The sequence below is a fragment of the Chlorocebus sabaeus genome, chromosome 9, assembly GCF_047675955.1.
Source record: "Chlorocebus sabaeus isolate Y175 chromosome 9, mChlSab1.0.hap1, whole genome shotgun sequence".
Taxonomy (NCBI): domain Eukaryota; kingdom Metazoa; phylum Chordata; class Mammalia; order Primates; family Cercopithecidae; genus Chlorocebus; species Chlorocebus sabaeus.
The window spans coordinates 50598626-50618585 of NC_132912.1; the positions used below are offsets into that span (position 1 = coordinate 50598626).

The following is a 19960-nucleotide window of genomic DNA, read 5'->3' on the forward strand; positions in this document are numbered from 1 at the left end:
TATATAAAAATGTTACTAAAGTTGTACTTTATTTTTACCTGTATTTTTCCATTTTTCTTTAACAAGAATGGATTTCTCTTGTAGCAAAATGTTATATTGAAACAAAGATTGAATGCTACATCTATAGTAACTTAAACTGGTCTTTGACAAAAAGGGACTAAATCTAGGGTTACAAAAGATATGTGAAAACCGGCACCAGATACTGGGAGGAAGAATCTTTTTTAAGCCCCAGTTTCACAGTAAGGAGATGCTTAAATATAGAGTTTAAGCATAGAACTCTTAGAACTTAGAACTCTTCCATAGAGTTCTAAGTGATTCACAATCCCTGAATTAACGCTGACAAGTGAAGCTTGGGCTGGGGTTTTAAAAATTATATCCCCTACTTTGTCCTGTGTGAGAAAGAACTTGTGAAAGCAGTTTTATGGTCCCCGGTGGCCTCTGAAGTTCTGGGGTGCAGGAGGGTTTGAGGTTGCCTGGGGCAATGGTTAGGACTGTTCTCAGAGGGGGCAAGGCTGCAGCTCTCTGAGCGATCCTGAAGGCCCTGCTCCTTCAGCACAGGTGCCCTGGGTCCAGAGTCTTCTGTTACGGAATCTGGTTTTCTCTCATAGGTGTGAGGCCTTCTTACCATGACCTCCCATTTGACGTCTTTCGATCAGTATCTGCATTTCCCCCTCTCCGTTACTCTATAGTTAAGAATGTATACCACACATTGGTGCGTAAGACTGGAAAGTAAAAATATCACTTTGACAAGACTGATTTTCACACTGAACATAGCGAAAACCCTCTTTAACTCTGTGGGGCGGTGTTCTACTCCAGAGGGACCAGGGAACCATCTCACATTCTGCCAAGGACTCTTTCGTGCCCTCCTTAGACAATCTTAATGCAAAAGAAGGCAGGTCATTTTCTTGTTTTAGATGAGAGTAACTGAAGATTTGATTTCAGCTAATTTTATATCAGCAATTTAAAATATTCCCTCAGGAGTCGAAATAAATCTGTAGGAATAACAAGGTTTCCAAATATTAACATTTGCTTTTGGTTCAGACTTTCAAAAGCCTTTATTCCCACCCTTCCCCCAACCTCTCTTTAATTTTACCTGTTCTGAGCAATTTGAGTACTAAACAATGGAATCTCAGATGCTTCTGGCAACTATGTGTTATTAGTCAGGAATGGCACCTTGTTATTTGATTGCATTTTATTGTTTCCTTCAGCTCAATGTGTACCTGATATTGGAGGGCTCTCCCTATGGGTTGGGATTGAGAGATGTTACAAATGATGTGGTTTTTATTATTTCTGTGAGCTCCTGTGCAGCCGGGTGAGATTCCTGAGGCTGTGTAAGCTGGAGGTCAGGCCCAAGTTGCCCTGCTCTGACTAGTAGAGCCCAGTGTCCACATTGCAGCACAGCCACTTCTCCCTGTATCATAGAATGGCTGGGGCAGCTGCTGTTCTGCCGACTTGAGATGCCTGTTCCATGAGGAGATCAGTAGGAGTTCAGCACGGCTATCCTGGCCTTTTCACACAGTGGGTCTAGTTTACCATCGCCTCCTAGGGAAATAGATATAATTGTCTTTTGGTCAGGTTTATATACAATTTGTTATCATATCAGACATACCTATGGCTTCCACTCAGAGTGCATTTTCAAAGGCCACGGGCTGGTAAAATGTTAATAGAGTATTAGTGAATTGCAAAGCTTTAACTTCTGAGCACAGAGAGGCATGCACGGTGCCAGCCTGCCAGGCCAGAAGCTCTCCAGGACAAAGACATCACGTGAATGTTGCTGATAGTGTCATGCACTGCTGGCATATCAACTCAAATTATCTTAGCAAGTCAGGATAGAATAAACAAGTGAAACAAAAGCAGCTTCAAAAGCAAATAATAATAGAATGTATATTATTAAAGTACAAAAAAAAACTGTTATCCCTTAATTCCATCACATCCCTTGAAGTCCAGGGCTTCACTTCATTTTCCTTCCTCTGCTGTTTCCAATGTTTGGGAAGACTCAAAGCATCACACACTTTACTGTGTGGTTTTGGATGTTCTCCTGTGTGTGCCACTGAAAGCACAGGGCTTTCAGTAGAAGTTTCAGCCTCAGAAAGAAACCCAATTTGAATCCAGGCATGACATACTGATCATTTCAACTGGAAATTGAGGGACTCCTCAGAGGAGGCAAAATTCTGGCTGGAAATGTCGCTAAAGGGCTTACCGAACTCCAAGTCCTTAATGTTGCAGTGGAAGACGACTTCTTCATTCACCATGAGTTCCACCACATTCCAGTCTTCTATCTTCTCTAGGATTACCTTGTGTCCATCTCTGGCCAACACAGCTGGGAAGGACAGAAAAGGAGGTGAGTGACATGGGGTCAGACTTCAAACTAACCTGATTGGTAGCAGTCTTCATGATGACAGTAGTTTGTCTGTCATCTAGCTGCTCATGGGTATCACTTAACTGCCCTGGTAGGCACTTTCTGGGTGCTGGTCTCAGGTGCCCTCACCTTTGCTGGGAAGCACAGCCAGAGGCCTGAGTAATTCAGGTTTCAGTTGCTATTTGTCCCACACCAAAGTGATCTGTTAAACAATGAGCTTTCTCTAGTAAAGGGCTATTGGGCTTTCCAGAGGCTCAATCTCATAGAGACCACACTCAGTGCTGGAGAAGACTCGGGGGAATAGGCAACTTCTTACCCTGCTGATGGAAGTACACATTGAGCACCTTCTGGAGGGCAATCTGGCAATACCTACCAAAAGCCTCAAAAAATGATTCTAACCTTTAGTCCAGGAAATTACACTTAAAAGAAACCTTCCCAAAGAAAAAAATAAAACAATACAGGCAGATTTTTGCAACAAGATGTCTTTTCTCTATTATTATGATAGCAAAATACTGTGAATAACTTATATATCCAATAATGAGAGGATGGCCAAATAAATGGTGGAACGTCCATTTGGACATTTATAAAAATGTTTATGAACTTTTTTAATGGCAAGAAAAATACTTGCAATATAAGCAAAAACTTAGGATGCAAATATGTATAATACATGTTTAAAATATATAGTCAATATGAATTCAAATATGTACGTAACGATGAAGAAAATACCCATTGAATATCTGTCTGTGGTGAGATTATGGGAAATTTTTTTCTCTTTATTCTTTCAGCATTTTCCAGATTGCCTATAATAATCTGAAAAAAAAGTTATTTAGAAAAGTTAATGAAGTAACTTTTATTCTTACCTTTGGAATCTGCATTTTGGTTATCACTTACATTCAATGGTTCCTTCCCCAGAGATCAGTCATGGAATAATTGTTGGATTTAATCTTTTTATTGTGGAAATGCAAAGGTGTGTGGCTTAGATGAAATGATGTACATTAGACAGCCTAGAGCTCTATTTTTTCCAATGTATTTCTCTCCAGTTTCCTGGATATATTTATCCTATAACATCAATATTAGAGTGAGTGTGCCGATCATTACCTTTGTTGGTCTTCATATGTTGGTGAGAATTTTGGTTAGGATGGAAAGAGAAAACAGACGGGGGCATACTCTTTAAAGTCTTGCCATTTCAATCAGTTTTACACGGAGTAAAGCAAACAGTTATGTCAGTTAATTGCACTTAATTACAGAGACAATTGCTGTTTCAAAATGTTGGTGTGTCCACTTCTTCATCCTTCAATCAGTTCAAGAACATCCAGCCCCAACTGTGAACATTTTAATTCTGCAATTTTAATTTCACTTCTGGAAAGGAACTTCAGAAAAAGACTCAGCAAGGATCTCCATTAACAAGACAGCACTCCCTGGGTACCCAGAGGTGGCCCTAATTGACCCGCGTCAGCTAATCCGTCTCTAAAAAATGGTTGCATCTTTTTCGTTGGCATATTTATTGTATCCTGTTTAAGTGTTTTGTTCTTAAACGTCTTTGAAGAAGACACTCAGCTTGGACCCATGACTTGTTTAAATGAAGTGGTCCAGCTCGTGTGGAAAGGCAGCTGATCATCTAGGGAGACATAAAGGCAGTCCATGTGCAGAGATTTCTGGGATCCCACGCTCCCTCAGCAGCAACCCCTCAGGACGGGGAAGCTGCATTTGTCTGACGACACTCCTGGAGGATGGACTTCAATTTGACAGGAAGAAATCAGGAGCAAAACAGCTTCTCCATTCCCACCTTACACCAGCCCTCCACCCCCACCTGTGAGGCAAGGTGCTGCCACTCTGCAGTTAAAATCCAGTGCCAACTCTCTAAGGCCTGGAGAAGTGAGGGTGCATGGACTGTGAGCGAGGAGCAGCCCTATGGGAGGAGGCCCCAGGAGGCAAGCACGCTGTAACCTGCCCCTGGCCCTCCTACAGGGCCTGCTGACTGAGCCTCATGTGACATCTGAGCTTGGAGTTCATTTTAAGAGGACAGTGGCACTTACATGGCATGGTGTAGCTCAGAAACAGTATTTGATCCACCGAATCACTCACCCTATAGAGTTGAGGGGTGCTGAATAGTGAGGGTCCACCTCATCTTCGGGCAAACTAAGTCCAACAGGAAGAAGCCTTCTTAAGAGACACACCACTCCTCACTCTGCCCTCTACAGCGGCGCAAAGTACAGGCTCTCATGGTCTTAAAGGGCACGTGTCTTCCTCACTGACCAGAATTCTCTCCAAGTGCCTGGTTTTAATACAGGCTCACTGAAGAAGCAAACATAGAATGGCCCTGGGCACTGCCCACGACACTTTTTGACCCACAGAGTGACCTAAGTCTGATTCTTGCTAAAGTGACAAGCTGCCTCAGAGTCTACATTGAATATTCAGCCCCAGGACACTCCCTTCCCATCACTCTGGGAGGTGTTGAGCTGGCTCTAAGGTGGCCAGTGCAGGCTTAAGGGATCAAACACTAGACACCCCGGAATTCCTGCAGCTCATCCAAATGCCACCTCTCTAAATGGAGCACCCATTTCCTCCCATGAGCTGCTGTGGGGTTGTCTAGTCAAAGAAAGGTCAGATAAATATACTCCCTGAAACAAAGCCTGTGCAAAGGCAGTGGGTAAACTCCAGCATAAATCAACCAGAAGCTATAAGGCCACCTGCAGCCCGCTTGCCTCTTTGAAGTGGCACCTCATTCTTCAAGGGGGATCTAAATAAACGAAAGGGACATGGAAAAGGCTCCCTTCTTGCCGGTGCTGGTGGAATTGTGCACCATCTGCGAATGATTTAAATGCCACTGGTCAGGAAGTAAAGGTAAACAGACCGCTCTCCCTCCTCTACTCAGCACAGAGGCATACTCACGCCCACGAGCGAGGGCCGCCGATGCATAGCTAGCACAGGAGAATGGCACACAGGGTGTCTCAGCTATGTAGGGTGGATTCTATTTTCTGGATTGGTTTCAATTCCTTCCAAGCCCTTTGAGTGGGTCATTTGGCAAACTTAAGTACAGCATGCAAGGGGCAAGCGTGGCCAGGGAAATTACTTAGAACTTTTTGTTAAGCATTAGTTTAGCTTCACCAGCATTGAGGTCATAGTGGAAACATTTTGCTGAGTTATTATAATTCATGGATAATAAAGAGAGAACAAAAATTTTCAGATTGCTAAAGGCATAGTAAGTTCAGAAAAGATCAGGCCTATTTCTAAAGCCAGCAGGGCTTCGGGAAATGATAAAGAGCTGTAATTTTAAAAGAAACACAGAATTCAGATGCAGATTTTACAGAGGAGGGCCTGCAAAGGTACCACTCTCTGCCTGCTGGGTCTACAGTTGTGGGGGGTGCAGATGCTCCCTGCTTCGCTGCGGTGAACACCCTTGCCCTTGTTGGCTGCAGGTATTACATGACTTATCATTCATCGATATACAGAACTGACTTTACAAATCAACCACCTACTGATACCTTGCAACCCTCAAGTCTCCTTCAGCCATAAAAATGCTTCTCTTGCTCTTCTCCAAATACTCTTCCCCTCCCCTACTGTGGGAAGTGCCGCCTGCGCCTGCTGCCTTCCTTTTTGCTGTGTTTCTACCCGCCCACCTCCTGCAGGGAAGCCTTCAGCTCACCAGGTCCACAGCCTGCCCTCCCAGAGGTCAGGAAACCATCGCAATTCAATAGCTTCCCAGAGCTCCCCACCCCTCTTGGACCCACCTCCTTTCTTGGTTCTTTAAAGTACTTTTGATGGTAAAAACAAATATGTTTTTTGAACTCTAAATTTAAAAAATCAAGTTATCAATGTAATGCAGATTCATAGTTTTTTTTTTAAAAAAAACTTTAAAATTATAGAAAAGGACAAAATTTTAAAAATCACCCCTAATTCTTCTCTCCCTCTGTCTTTTTCAGTGGCAGTAAGACCACGGCATTCAAGACCACGCTTTGTTCCCTTCGCACTGCATCGTGTGCCCCAGTCCTGTCACACATGGAGCGGCTGCGTTCTTCTTCAGTGCTGTGTAGCATTTTACATGATGTATGCACTACAATTTATTTAGTCATTCCTTTTTCTGGTTGTTTCCAATTTTTCGCTATCACTGAGAATGTTGTAGAAAACATTCACAGCGTGCATCCTTGTGCGTGCGTGAGGTTTGTTTTTTCTTTTATAAGGAAGATACTGAGAAATGGAACAGCTGGATTCTACAGTATATGATCACATTTTAACAGACACTGACAAGTTGTCCTCTAGGATGACAGTTCAATTTACTCTCCTGCTGAGGGTAAATTAGGAAAATACTCTTTTTCTCAGTCTTTAATCAGCCATGAATTCTTCTCTCCCTAGAAATCACCTCTGCTCAATAGTTTGGAGCCCACTGGTCATTTTCTTCTCGAAATGCCATCACCTGCTCCCTTATGCCTCCAGTTCTCTCCTCAGTCTGCGCCTGCTCCTCCACAGGCTGCTCCTCTTAACACACCTTGCCCTCAGGGGGGCTGTCTCGTCGTCCTGCCATCTCCAGTCCCATCTTTCCTTGCTTCCTCTGCAGTCTCGCCTCCTGTGGTTCTAGCATTCGGCTTCATGCAGGTTGATTTTCTTAACTAAGGTTTATTCTTACAATATGCCAGGCACAGCTCTGGGCTGGGACCCAGCAGAGAACAGAACCAGACAAGAACCCCTGCCCCTTCCCTCCTCAAAGCATGCCTCCAGGTGGGGGAGAAGGGTAACAAGGTATACAGGTGAGTGCGTGCTGAGGTAGGTAATCACGAGCACGAAGAAGAAATAAGGAGGGAAGGGAGAGCAGGAAGAGGCAGGCAGAGGGAAGTGTTGACGTTTTTGGCGGGATGTCCAAGGAAGGCCTGCCCATGAAGGTGACTTTTGAGGAATATCTTGAGACTGAGAGAATGAAGCTGAAAACCACGTGGGAAAGAGCGTTCCAGGCAGAGTAGCTGTGAAGCTCCAAGGTGGGTGCTGGCTAGGAGCACTGAAGGACTGCAGGAGGTGGCTGTGGCTGCAGCAGCTGGCCAGGGAGAGGATAGGCAGAAGCAGGAGGGGGTGAGATCAGAGGGGCTATAAGGAGCCTGGAGGGCTATGAGGAGCCTAGGGGGCCATGTGAGCCTTTGGCTTCCCCCCTGAGTGAGCTGGGGGCCCCTGGAATGTTCTCAGGGGTAAAGGCCGTGCTGTGATTCAGGTTTACCAGTATCAGCTGGCTGTGGTGCTGAGAACAGACTGCAAGCAGATGAGGGTCGCAGGGAACGGAGTCAGGAGGCCATGGCAGTAATCCAGGCAGGAGATGATGGCGGGTGGACAAAAAATGCAGAGGGGGTAGTCAGGAGGCCTAAGAGGGATTAATTCTGGGTGTACTTCGAGGGCAAAGCTGACAAATTGTGTTGACAGACTAAACAGGGAGTGTGCGGGAAAGAGAGGAGCGAGAGGTGCCTGCAGGGTGTCAGGCCTGAGTAACTGCAAGATGGAGCTGCTGTGAGCAGTGGAGAGGGGAAGTGGGCAGAGCTGCTGGTGGGGGTGAGTGCTAGGAGTCTAGCTGGAAATTTGGGGCATACTAAGTCTAAGATGCCTATTCAACATGCCAGTGGCAACGACAGGTCCTGATTAAAGACATAAATTTGGAAGTTCATCAGCATATAGATGTCATTTAAAGTCATAGCTACTCTTGACTCAAATCTCCTGCCTTCATCTTTCTTCCAAACTCCAGAATGTAATTTCTAGCCACTGGCTTAATATTTCTTAATAGCTCATTCCACCCCACACCCTGCCACTTCTCCTTCTTAAATTTCTTCTTCCAAAATTGGACTCTTAAGGTACATCCCTGATTTCATCATCCTTTAGCTCAAGAACCTTCGCTGGCTTCCTGTTGCCAAGGATGAGACAGGCTGGACTCCCTTGTTGCACATCCTCCTCCAACCAGACCCAATAGCCTGCTGCTCCCCAGAAGTGCCCAGGCTGCCTGCACCCCCCGTTCTCAATAAACCTTCCTCAGGAACAATAAGAATTAATTCTTGCAGAGCCCTTACTGTGTGCAGTCATGGAGTTCATTACTTTACATGCACTTGCTCATCAGAATCTCACATCGGTGACGCAGGGATTCACATTCCTCTTTTACAAACAAGGAAACTGAGGCTCATAAAGGTAAAACCACTTGATTTTCACCTTGACTACAAAGCTACTAAATGGTGGGGCCCAATTCAAACTGTAGGTGTTGACTTCAGAGTCCCTGTGCTTATCCTCTGCTCATGCCATCTCTCTGCCAGAAGTGCCAAGAATGTAGGCAGGAGATAAGTGACCAGGGAGAGGCGACAAGTAAAGCTGACAGGATTTGTGGACAAACTAGATGGGGAGTTTCCCCCAATACTGTTAAGTTGTATATTATAACAAAACGTTCACTTATGCATTCTGCTTTAATAAAAATTTTGGTATATAAATGATCTAATGGAACTCCTACAATCATCCTGGTTGTGGGAGGAGCAAGGAACATAAAACTTCCACAAAACAGCGGAGCAGACAGCTCCAAATTCCCATTCCTCTGCAGATACACAAAAACAAACAAAAAAACAAACCCAGAAATGGTCAGAACCAACATTGTCAAAACTCTAGAAAATGGTCAAAAGTCTACAGCAACCAAGTGAATACTGAATCAAAGAAAAGGTAGCTTTAAAATGGTAGGAAAGCTTTGTGGCATATTTGCCTGCCCTTGCCGCACCTCTTCCCTGACCTGGTGGCAGTCTTGAAGACAGCAGCCTGTGTTCCCAGTATGGGACTCTGGTTCTTGATTCCAGAGGGAGCAGAGTGGACCTTATTTACAGATTACTGTGTTTGTCTGTTCTAAGCCATCTGTGGGCTTCCTGAAGAACTGAATCAAGGCACTTGTGTTTGTTTGCCTAACTTGGAATTCACACAGGGTGGAAAAGCTGTGGGCAGTGCTCACAAACATTGTAAGGCAAATGAAAAACCTGCAGCTGCCTGGGTAAAAGATTACAGTTGAGACACACAACAGATCTCATAAAGCCTAAGAGAAAATCTAGACAGAGTTTCTTTGAAAAATTAGGGCATTCAAAAGCACCCATGTATACTGGGGAATTTAGAAAGTCAGTACAGGCTCAGATCAGGATGCACGCTCAAAAAAGACCATGAAGATCCTGCAATTTCATCACTGGCTGATCTATAGGTTCGTGAAAGCAGGAAGTAAAGGCTGAGGCAAAATTGTAAACAGCCTAGCCAAGTTTTATAGGAGTGTCTCAAAATGGAGCAAATACACAAATAATGGGAGAGGGTTTTTGTTTGTTTGATTTTAAAGCTCCTTGCATTCAAGAAATCTTTAGTCAAAACACTGACCACAAGCTAAGCCTTCAACAGTTAGGAATGGCAAGCTCTGGGGAAGGAGGGGAATCTGATTTCCAGAAATTATACATTATAATATTTGAATGTCCAGTTTTCAACACAAAATCACAAAGCATACAAAAAATTAGGAAAGTATGGGCCATGCAAAGGAAAAAATTAATTAACAGAAACTGTTTCTGAGGAAGCCCAGGCATTGGACTTACATTAAATCAACTATATTAAATATGCTCAAAGAGCCAAAGGAAGCCAGAGACAAAGAACTAAAAGAAATTAGAAAAATGATGTATGAACAAACTGAGAATATCAATAAAGAGAAATTCTAAAAAGGAATCAAACAAGTCCTGGAGTTGAAAAGTATAATAACTAAAATGAAAAATGTACTACACGGATTCAACAGCAGATTTGAGTAAGCAGATGAAATCAGCAAATTTGAGGACAGGGCAATTGAGACTACTCAGTCTGAGGAGTAGAAAGGAAAAAGAATGAAGAAAAATGAACAGCCCTGGAGACCTGTGGGATGCCCTCAAGTATAACAACATATACCTAGTGGAAGTCCCAGGAGAAAAGGAAATAGATAAAGGGACAGAAAGAATATCTGAAGAAATAATGGCTGAAAACATCCCAAATTTGATGAAAGACATGAAAATACCTACCCAAGAAGCTCAACCAACTCCAAGCAGAATAAACTCGAAGAGTATTATATTAAGACACATTAGAAACAAATTGTCAAAATACAAAGAGAGAATCTTGAAAGCAGTGAGAAAGAAATGACTCATCACACACAGATTCTCTGTAAGATTATCAGCTTTCTCACCAGAAGCCATGGAGGCCAGAAGGCAGTGGGATACATATTTAAAGTGCAGAAAGGAAAAAACAAGAACCTGTTGTATTGGTCAGAATTCTCCAGAGAAAGAGAACCAATAAAATAAATACGTGTGTGACTCTGTGTGTGTGTGTGTGTGTACATATACATACACAAATATATATATATTATACATATATACACATGCTCCTTAACTCACAATGAACTTAAGTCTTGATGAACTCATCGTAAGTTGAAAATATTGTAAGTTAAAAATGCATTTAGGGCACCTAACATACTGAACATCATAGCTTAGCCTAGTCTACTTTAAACACGCTCAGAACACTTACATTAGCCTACAGTTGGGCAAAATTATCCAATACAAAGTCTATTTTACAATAAAATGTTGAATATTTTACATAACTTATTGAATACTACACTGAAAGTGAAAAACAGAATGGGGTTGTATGGGTACTCACCATTAATGTACACAGCTGAAAGCATCAGCATATAGTCAAAAATCGTAAGTCAAACAATTGTAAGTCAGGGACCATCTGTGTGTGTATGCGTGTGTGTGTGTGTGTGTGTGTATATATATACACACACAAACATACTATATGAACTATATGACTTGTTTGGTTCCTTTTTAGAATTTCTCTTTATTGATATTCTCATTTTGTTCATATAATTTTAATTATAAATCTATCTATCTATCTATCTATCTGTCTATCTATCTATCTATAGAGAGAGAGAGAGAGAGAGATTTTGAGGAAATGGTTCACAGGCTAGACTACAGATAGAAGTAGAGTTTCTATGTTGCAGTCTTGGGGAGAGTCCCTTGTTGTTTGAAAAACATCAACATTTGTTCTCTTAAGGCCTTCAACTGATTGAAGGAGGCTCACTAAACGTTTTCCCCCTAAGATCAAGAACAAGGCAAGGATGCCCCACCTTTGCCACTTCTATTTAACATAGTATTAGGAGTACCAGAAAGATAAATTAGGCAAGAAAAAGAAATAAAAGTCATCTAAATTGGAAAGGAAGAAGACTACCTCTATTTGCAGATTGCATGATCTTATATCCCAAAACTGCTAGTGTTCTTAAAAAAAAAGTTGTTAGTGCTAATAAATGAAATTGACAAAGTTGAAGAAATTAACAAAATTAACATACAAAAGCAGTTGTATTTCTACACACTAGCAATGATTGATCTAAAACGGAGATAAAGAAAACGATTCCATTTATAATAGTATTTAAAAGAACAAAACACTTAGGAATATATGCAAACAATTAGGTGCAAGTCTTATACACTGAAAACTATAAAAGTTGCTAAAAGAAATTAAGGAAGATCTAAATAAATAAAAATGTATCCTGTGTGCATGGACTAAAAGGCTTAACATTGTTAAAATAACAATACTACCCAAAGGATTATACAGATTCTATGCAATACCTATAACATTCCCCATGGTGTTTTTTGCAGAAGTGGGAAAACCTATCCTAAAATTCACAGGGAATTGCAAGGTACCTAAAATAGATAAAACAATCTTGAGAAAAAACTAAGTTGGAAGACTCACATTTCCTGATTTCAAAACTTACTAGAAAGCTACAGTAATCAAAATCATGTGATACAGACATAAGGATAGACATATAGAGCAATGGAATAGAATTGAGAGCCTAGAAATAAAAGTTCACAATGACTGATATGAATGAATAGTTGATTCTTGACATGGGTGCGAAGACCATTCAATGGGTAAAGAACAGTCTCTTTAACAAAAGGTCTTGGGATAACTGGATATCCACATGAATATCTTTTGAATGAATTTGGACCCTTACATTACACCATATACAAAAATTAACTCAAAATGGGTCAAAGATCTAAATTTAGGAATTATAAAACTCTTAGAAGAAAACATAGGGGCAAATCTGCATAATCTTAGATTTGACAATGGTTTCTTTCTTTTTTTTAGACAGAGTCTCTTGCTCTGTCACCCAGTCTGGAGTGCAGTGGCACAACCTTGATTCACTGCAACCTTGGTCTCCAGGGCTCAAGCGATCCTCCTACCTCAGCCTACTGAGTAGCTGGGACTACAGGTGCGTGCCATCACACCCACCTAATTTTTGTCTTTTCTATAGAGATGGCTGGTTTCTACAAAAAAAAGGCTGGTTTTGAACTTCAAACCAGGTTGGTCTTGAACTCCTGGGTTCAAGTGATCCACCTGTCTCAGCCTCCCAAAGTGCAGGCATTACAGGTGTGAGCCACTCTGCCCAGCAGACAATGGTTTCTTAAACAACATATCACAGGTAACATAAGAAAAAAACAGATAAATTGGACTTCATTAAAATTAAAACTTTTGTGCAGCAAAGGACAGTGTCAAGAAAGTGAAAAGCTAATTTACAGAGTGGGAGAAAATATTTGCAAATCATTTATCTATTAAGGGTCTCATATTCAGAATATCTAAATAAATTTTCCAACTCAGTAACAAAAAAAGTGCAACCGAATTTAAAAAATGGGCAAAGAACAGACATTTCTCCAAAGACATACAAATGGTCAATAAGCACATGAAAAGATGTTCAACATCACCAATCATTAGGGAAATTTAAGTGAAAACCACAAGTTACCATTTCACACCTACTGGGATGGCTATAAATTAAAACCAAAGAAAATTGAAATCCTTGTGCATTGCTAGTGGGAATGTAAAATGGTGCAGCTGCTTCAGAAAACAGTTTGGTCGTTCCTCAAAAAGTTAAATATGTAATTACCATATGACTCAGCAATTTCACTCCCTTGAAACATAGGGATTCAAACAGATATTTGTTTACCAATGTTCATAACAGCACTCTTCACAGTAGCGGAAAGGTGGAAACAACCCAAGTGTCTATCAACAGATGAATGGATAAACAAAATATGGTATATCTGCCACAAAAAGGAATAAAGTACTATAATACATGCTGTAGCACGGATAAACCTTGAAATATTATGCTAACTGAAATAAACTACAAAGTAGATTGCAGGTTACCAGGGGCTGGGGATGGAGGTGAGAGGTGAAACCAGCTGGGCTTCTGGTTTGGGTAGGGACTTGGAGAATTTTTCTAACTAGAGGATTGTAAATGCACCAATCGGCGCTCTGTGTCTAGCTAGAGGATTGTAAATGCACCAATCAGCATTCTGTAAAAATGGACCAATCAGCAGGACATGAGTGGGGCCAAATAAGGAAATAAAAGCTGGCCTCCCGAGCCAGCAGCGGCAACCTGCTCGCATCCCCTTCCATGCTATGGAAGCTTTGTTCTTTTGCTATTCATAATAAGTCTTGCTGCTGCTCACTCCTTGGGTCTGTACCACCTCTAAGAGCTGTAACACTCACTGCCAGGGTCTGCAACCCTTCATTCCTGAAGTCAGCCAGACCTCTCCCTCTCCCCTCCCATTATGGGTAGTCACAGGTCCCACTATGGTTAGTTCCCATGGCACCACCCTAGCCTCAGTTAGAGCTTAGGCACAACTGTCATTTAGCAGTTAACAAGGAGATTACTTCAAAGACATTTATCACTGTTTAACAGTGTGTCCTCAGTCTCTGGAAGGGTGTCCAATACACACTGGGTGCTTAATAAAAGTCTGTTGCACGAACGATTAAGAGATGGAATCCCAGTAATGCTACTTCCCAGCCATTTGACATGTTAAAGTCACTTAATATTCTTGATCTTCAGTTTCCCAATTCTTAAAGCAGGGTTATGTAATTTTTTCTAGTGAGGTAATTTCTGTAATTTGCTGGGCACTGGGTGGGCTCACAGCTCACTCTTGGATAGAAGAGCGTTTCCACGCTTTTAGCCCAGCCCTGGAAGCCATAGGTTGCTACATCATCCTGGGGAAGACTTCCTGGAGAGGTAGCACTTCGTCGGAGTCTGAGGCAGGAAGGCCTAGGCATGGGGCACCACCTGCACGGATGCTCAGAGGCTGGGGCGCTCAGGGGCGAACGCGGCGGACGGGGAGGCCCACCTTGCAGGCCCTGCAGGCGGAAGGTGTGGTGCTCCACCGGCAGGCCTGCCGCGCTGTAGGGCCCATACCGCAAGATGACCACTGCGTTCTTGGGCATCGCCAGGCCTCCGCCGCCGCAGCCAAGGCTAAGGAGAAACACACGCTGCTAAGCAACCTCTCTTCCGGCCCTGGCGGGCGGGCGTGGCTACGCGCGGGGCGGGGCCGGAGTGGCGGTAGGGGATCCTCCCCGCCCCAAGCTGCTCACGTGACCCTCAGCGTCCGCAAACGCGCGCGTTCGACCTGCTGTGGCAAGTGTTAGTGATAAATAACAGCAGCAGCCAGGCACAGTAAGTTCGTGGCAGGCAGCGTGCTAAGCACTTTCCCTGCGTTGTCTGGTTGAATCAGTTTACTATCCCTCGTCAGTATTTTATGTTTTCTGTTTACAAAACCGAGGTTCAGGGAGGGCAAGTTGTGGTCCCAAGAGTGACAGCGGTGTAGTATGGATTGGAAACTCTTGCATTTCTTCTATTTTCTTGCCTGTTTTTGATTGATTGGGAGTATTTTTTCATCATTCCTCTTCCCCTACCTCTTTTCGCCCTTCCCGTTCTGTCACCAGTGAGGCTATTTGGTGGGGCCAAAACTGTGAATTCGTCCAATTCCCTTTTAGTTGCTCAGCTCTGCTGATTGGAATTTGGACATAAAAGACATCCACTACTTCTAGGCATGGCTCCTTAAAAGTCTCCTCCACACCTGCTGTCTGTCGCCTTCTTATCGGTAGCCAGGTATGGGATCCCAGGGAGGACCGGAGGTTCCTGGGGAGACAGACCCAAAACGTGGGAGGAACCTGGACCACTGAGTAGCTGAGCCGAATAGAACCCCACCCATCTACATTTGTTGGTGACCGAGGCAAGAAGGAAACATTTATTCCATAACCACTGAGATTTTGGGGGTTGTTTATTACAGCAATTAGCCCAACCTAACAATCGCAATACCCTTGCAATTACAGCACTTCTTTATTTTCTAAATATTCAATTGTAGTTGATATTTTTACCCTCCTTTTGAATAGTAAAGGATTTAAAAAACCCTTTCTCACTAATTCTCCCAAAGTATGCTACTGTGTATTTTAATTCTCTCCACGTGTACAGTATGTTCTATGATACATATTTCTTTGATGAGAATTGGTTTATACACGATTGGTAAATAGAGGAATTATATCAGTAGAAGTTTGACATTATTATGGGTCATAAATAATTTCTCCCAACACTTAAGAGTTTTGCATCATCGGACAAGAACTACTGAATTCACCAACACAGCTGAACCCAGCAGACTATGGAGGAAGGCAGGACTGTACATGATGTCATTATTCATCCTCTTGATATACTGATTTGTTTGCTTTGGACAGACACTCAATAGTGGGGTTGCTGAATCATATGGTAGTTCTATTTTTTGTTTTTTGAGAAATCTCCATACTGTTTTCTATAATGGCTGTACAATTTGCATTCCCACCCACCAAGAAATATGAGTTCCCTTTTCTCTGCATCCTCACCAGCATCTGTTATTTTTAATCTTTTTAGTAATAGCCATTCTAATTAGGGTAAGATGATATTTAATTGTGGTTTTGATTTGTATTTCCCTAATGATTAGTGATGATGATTAGTGATGTTGAGCATTTTTTTTGTGGGTACCGGTTGGCCATTTGTGTGTCTTCTTTTGAGAAAAGTCTATTCATGTCCTTTGCCTACTTTTTTAATGGGATTATTATTATTATTTTTTAACTATTGAGTTGTTTGAGTTTCTTATATATTCTGGATAATAATCCCTTATCAGATGAATAGTTTGCAAACATTTTTTCCCATACGACAGGTTCTGTCTTCACTCTGATGATTGCTTTCATTGTAGTGCAGAAGCTTTTTAGTTTAATATAGTCTCATTCATATATTTTTGGTTTTGTTCCCTGTGCTTTTGAGGTCTTAGCCATATCTTTGCCTAGACCAATGTCCTAAAGTGTTTTCTCTACGTTTTCTTCTAGTAGATTTATAGTTTTGAGTCTTACATTTAAGCCTTTAATCCCGTCTTGAGTTGGTTTTTGTATATAGTGAGAGATAGGAGTTCAGTTTCATTCTTCTGGATAAGGATATCCAGTTTTCCTAACACCCTTTATTGAAGAATATGTCTTTTTCCTAATGTGTGTTCTTCATGCCTTTGTTGAAAATCAGTTTGGCTGTAAATATGTGGATTTATTTCTGGGTTATCTATTCTGTTCCATTGGCTTGTGTGTCTGTTTTTCTGTCAATACCATGCTGTTTTTGTTACTATAGCTCTGTAATATATTTGAAGTTAGGTAAAGTAATGCCTCCTGTTTTGTTCTTTTTGATCAAATTGCTTTGGCTATTTGGGCTCCTTTTTGGTTCCATAGGAATTTTAGTATTATTTTTTCTAATTCTGGGAAAGATGCTGATATTTTGATAGGAATAGCATTGAATCTGCAGATTTCTTGGGGTATTATGACCATGTTAACAATGTTAATTATTCTGATCCGTGAGCATAAGATGTTTTTCCATTGTTTGTGTCATCTTCGATTTCTTTCTTACATATTTTGTAGTTTTCCTTGTACAGGTCTTTCATTTCCTTGGTTAAATTTATTCCTCGGTAGTTTGGTTTCTCATAGCTATTTTAAGTGGGATTGCCTTTTCCATTTCTTTCTCAGATAGTTCATTAATGTTATATAGAAATGCTACTGATTTCTGTAGGTTGCTTTTGTATCCTATAACTTTACTGAATTCATTTATCAGATCTGAGAGGTTTTTTTGATAAGTCTTTGGATTTTTCTAGGTGTAAAATCACGTCATTTGCAAAGAGCAGCAATTTGACTTCTTCTTTTCCAAGTTTGAAGCCTTTTATTTTTCTGTTATCTGATTGTTCTGGCTACAACTTCCAGCATTATGGTGAAAGGTGAAAGTGGACATCCTTGTCTTGTTCCAGTTCTAAGAAGAAAGGCTTTCAACTTTTCCCCATTCAGTATGATGTTAGCTGTGGATTTGTCATATATGGGCTTCATTATTTTGAGGTATGTTCCTTCTACACCTAGTTTGTTGAGGGATGTTGAATTTTGTCAAATGCTTTATTTGCATCTATTGAGATGATCATGTGGTTTTTGTCCTTTATTCAGTTGATGTGATGTATCATGTTTATTGATTTGCATGTTTGAACCATCCTTGCAACCCTGGGATAAATCTCACTTGATCATGGTGTACTATCATTTTAATGTGTTGTTGGATTTGATTTGCTAGTATTATGTTGAGGATTTTTGCATTTATTTTTATCAGGGATATTGGCCAGTAGTTTTCTCTTTTGGGTGTGTGTCCTTGTCTGGTTTTGGTATTAGGGTAATGCTTGCCTTGTGGCATGAGTTAGGAGGAATTTCTGCCTCTTCAATTTTTTGGAATAGTTGGAATAATTGGTATTGGTTCTTCTTTGTAATTTTGGTAGAGTTTGGCAGCGAAGCCTTCCAGTCCTTGGCTTTTCTTTGTTGGGAGACTTGATTACAGATTCAATCTCATTACAAGTTATTGGTTTGTTCAGGTCTTCTGTTGCTTCCTGATTGAACCTTGGTTGTGTGTGTCCATGAATTTATTCATTTCCTCTAGGTTTTCCAGCTTGTTAGCATATAGTTGTTCACAATAGTCTCTGATGATCTTTTGTATTTCTGTGGTATTAGTTGTAATGTCTCCTTTTTTGTTTCTGATTTTATTTGGGCCTTCTCTCTTCTTTTCTTGGTTAGTATAGCTAACAGTTTATCAGTTTTGTTTATCTTTTTGAAAAACCAGCTTTTCATGTTGTTGACCTTTTGTATTGTTTTTACATCTCTATTTCATTTATTTCTGCCTTGATCTTTATTAGTTCTTTCCTTATATTAATTTTGGATTTGGTTTGTTCTTGCTTTTCTAGTTCCTTGAGGTGTACTATTAGATTGCTTATTTGAAACCTTTCTACTGTTTTTAAAAATGTAGACACTTGTTACTATAATACTATAAATTTGCCTCTCAGTACTACTTTTGCTGTATTCTATATTTTGGTATGTTTTGTCTTGATTTGCACTTGTTTCAAGAATTTTTTATTTCCTCCTTGATTTCTTCATTGACCCAGTGGTCATTCAGGAGCGGGTTGTTTAATTTCTATGTATTTATATGGTTTTCAAAGTTTCTCTTCTTGTTGATGTCTAGTTTTATGCTACCGTGGTCCGAGAGGATACGTGATATGATTTCAATTTTAAAGGTTTTTTTGAGATTTGTTTTGTGTTTTAACATATAGTCTGTCTTGGAGAATGTTTCATGTGCTAATGAGAATGATGTATATATTCTGTAGCTGTTGAGTGAAATGTTCTGTAAATGTTAGGTCCATTTGGTCTAAAGTGCAGTTTAAATCCAATTTTTTTTGTATACTGAGTGTGGGGGACTTCAGCAACCCACTATTACTGTACTGGAGTCTTCTCTCCCTTTAGATCTGATAATATTTGCTTTATATATCTGGGTGCTGCAGTGTTGAGTGCATATATATTTACAATTGTTATATCTTCTTGCTAAATTGATGCATTTATCATTATTTAATGACCTCCTTTGTCTCTTTTTATTGTTTTTGGCTTAAAGTCTGTTTTATCTGCTATAAGTATGCTACTTCTGCTCACTTTTTGTTTCTGTTGCATGGAATATCTTTTCTACTCCTTTACTTTCAGTCCACGTGTATCTTTATAAGTGAGTTGAGTTTCTTTTAGGTAATATGTAGTTAGTCATTTAAAAAATTCATTCAGCTAGTTTATATCTTTTAGCAGGAAGATATATGTAGGAAGTTTAATATGTTTAGATTCAAGGTTATTGTTGATATGTAAGGGCTTATTTTTTCATTCTATTAATTGATTTCTGGTTGTTTTGTATATTCTTTTTTCCTTTCTTTCTCTCTTATTGTTTATCATTGTGGTTTGGTGGTTTTCCATAGTAGTAACATTTGAGTCCTTTTTTTCCCTTATTTGTGTGTTTGCTCTGCTAGTGGATTTTATACTTTCATGTGTTTTCATCATGACGATAGATATCATTCTTTTGTTTTCAAGTATAGGGCTCCCATAAGCATTTCTTGTAGGGCATGTCTACTGGTGATAAATTCCCTCAGCTTTTGTTTGTCCTTCATTTATGAAGGATAACTGCTGGATGTAGGATCCTTGGTTGATAGTTTTTTTCTTTTAGCAGTTTGAATGTATCTTTACATTATCTCCTGGATTATAAGGTTTCTGCAGAGAAATCCATTGTTAGTCTGATGGCAAATCCCTTATAAGTGACTGGATACTTCTCTCTTATTGTGTTTAGGATTCTCTTTTTGTCGTTGACTTTCAACAGTTTGACTATAATGTGCCATTGAGAAGACTTTTTGAATTTTATCTGTTTGGGATTTCTGAGTTTCCTGTATCTAGCTGTCTAAATCT

The 19960-nt window shown here is 40.7% G+C and overlaps 1 protein-coding gene across 2 annotated transcripts; it reads right to left on the bottom strand.

Annotated features, from left to right (window-relative positions):
- Positions 1-1337: 1337 nt before the first annotated feature.
- C9H10orf53 (chromosome 9 C10orf53 homolog) lies at positions 1338-14666 on the bottom strand. 2 transcript variants are annotated; one of them, XM_007962563.3, is made up of 3 exons: positions 14509-14666; positions 2201-2320; positions 1338-1542 (listed from the first exon to the last, which is right to left on the bottom strand). In XM_007962563.3, exons 1-3 carry the CDS (start codon positions 14603-14605, stop codon positions 1478-1480), a joined length of 282 nt encoding a protein of 93 aa, XP_007960754.3. In that variant the 5' UTR covers positions 14606-14666; the 3' UTR covers positions 1338-1477. The 2 variants fall into 2 exon arrangements, with proteins under 2 accessions (XP_007960754.3, XP_072875644.1); XM_073019543.1 differs by lacking the exon at positions 1338-1542 and having other exon boundaries at positions 2103-2320.
- Between the last annotated feature and the right edge of the window lie 5294 nt (positions 14667-19960).

Coding starts and splice junctions, on each gene's coding strand:
- C9H10orf53 (XM_073019543.1), bottom strand. CDS start 14,605: ATGCCCAAGAACGCAGTGGTCATCTTGCGGTATGGGCCCTACAGCGCG. Junction 2,321..14,508: donor CCGCCTGCAGGGCCTGCAAG/GTGGGCCTCCCC, acceptor TGTCCTTCCCAG/CTGTGTTGGCCAGAGATGGA.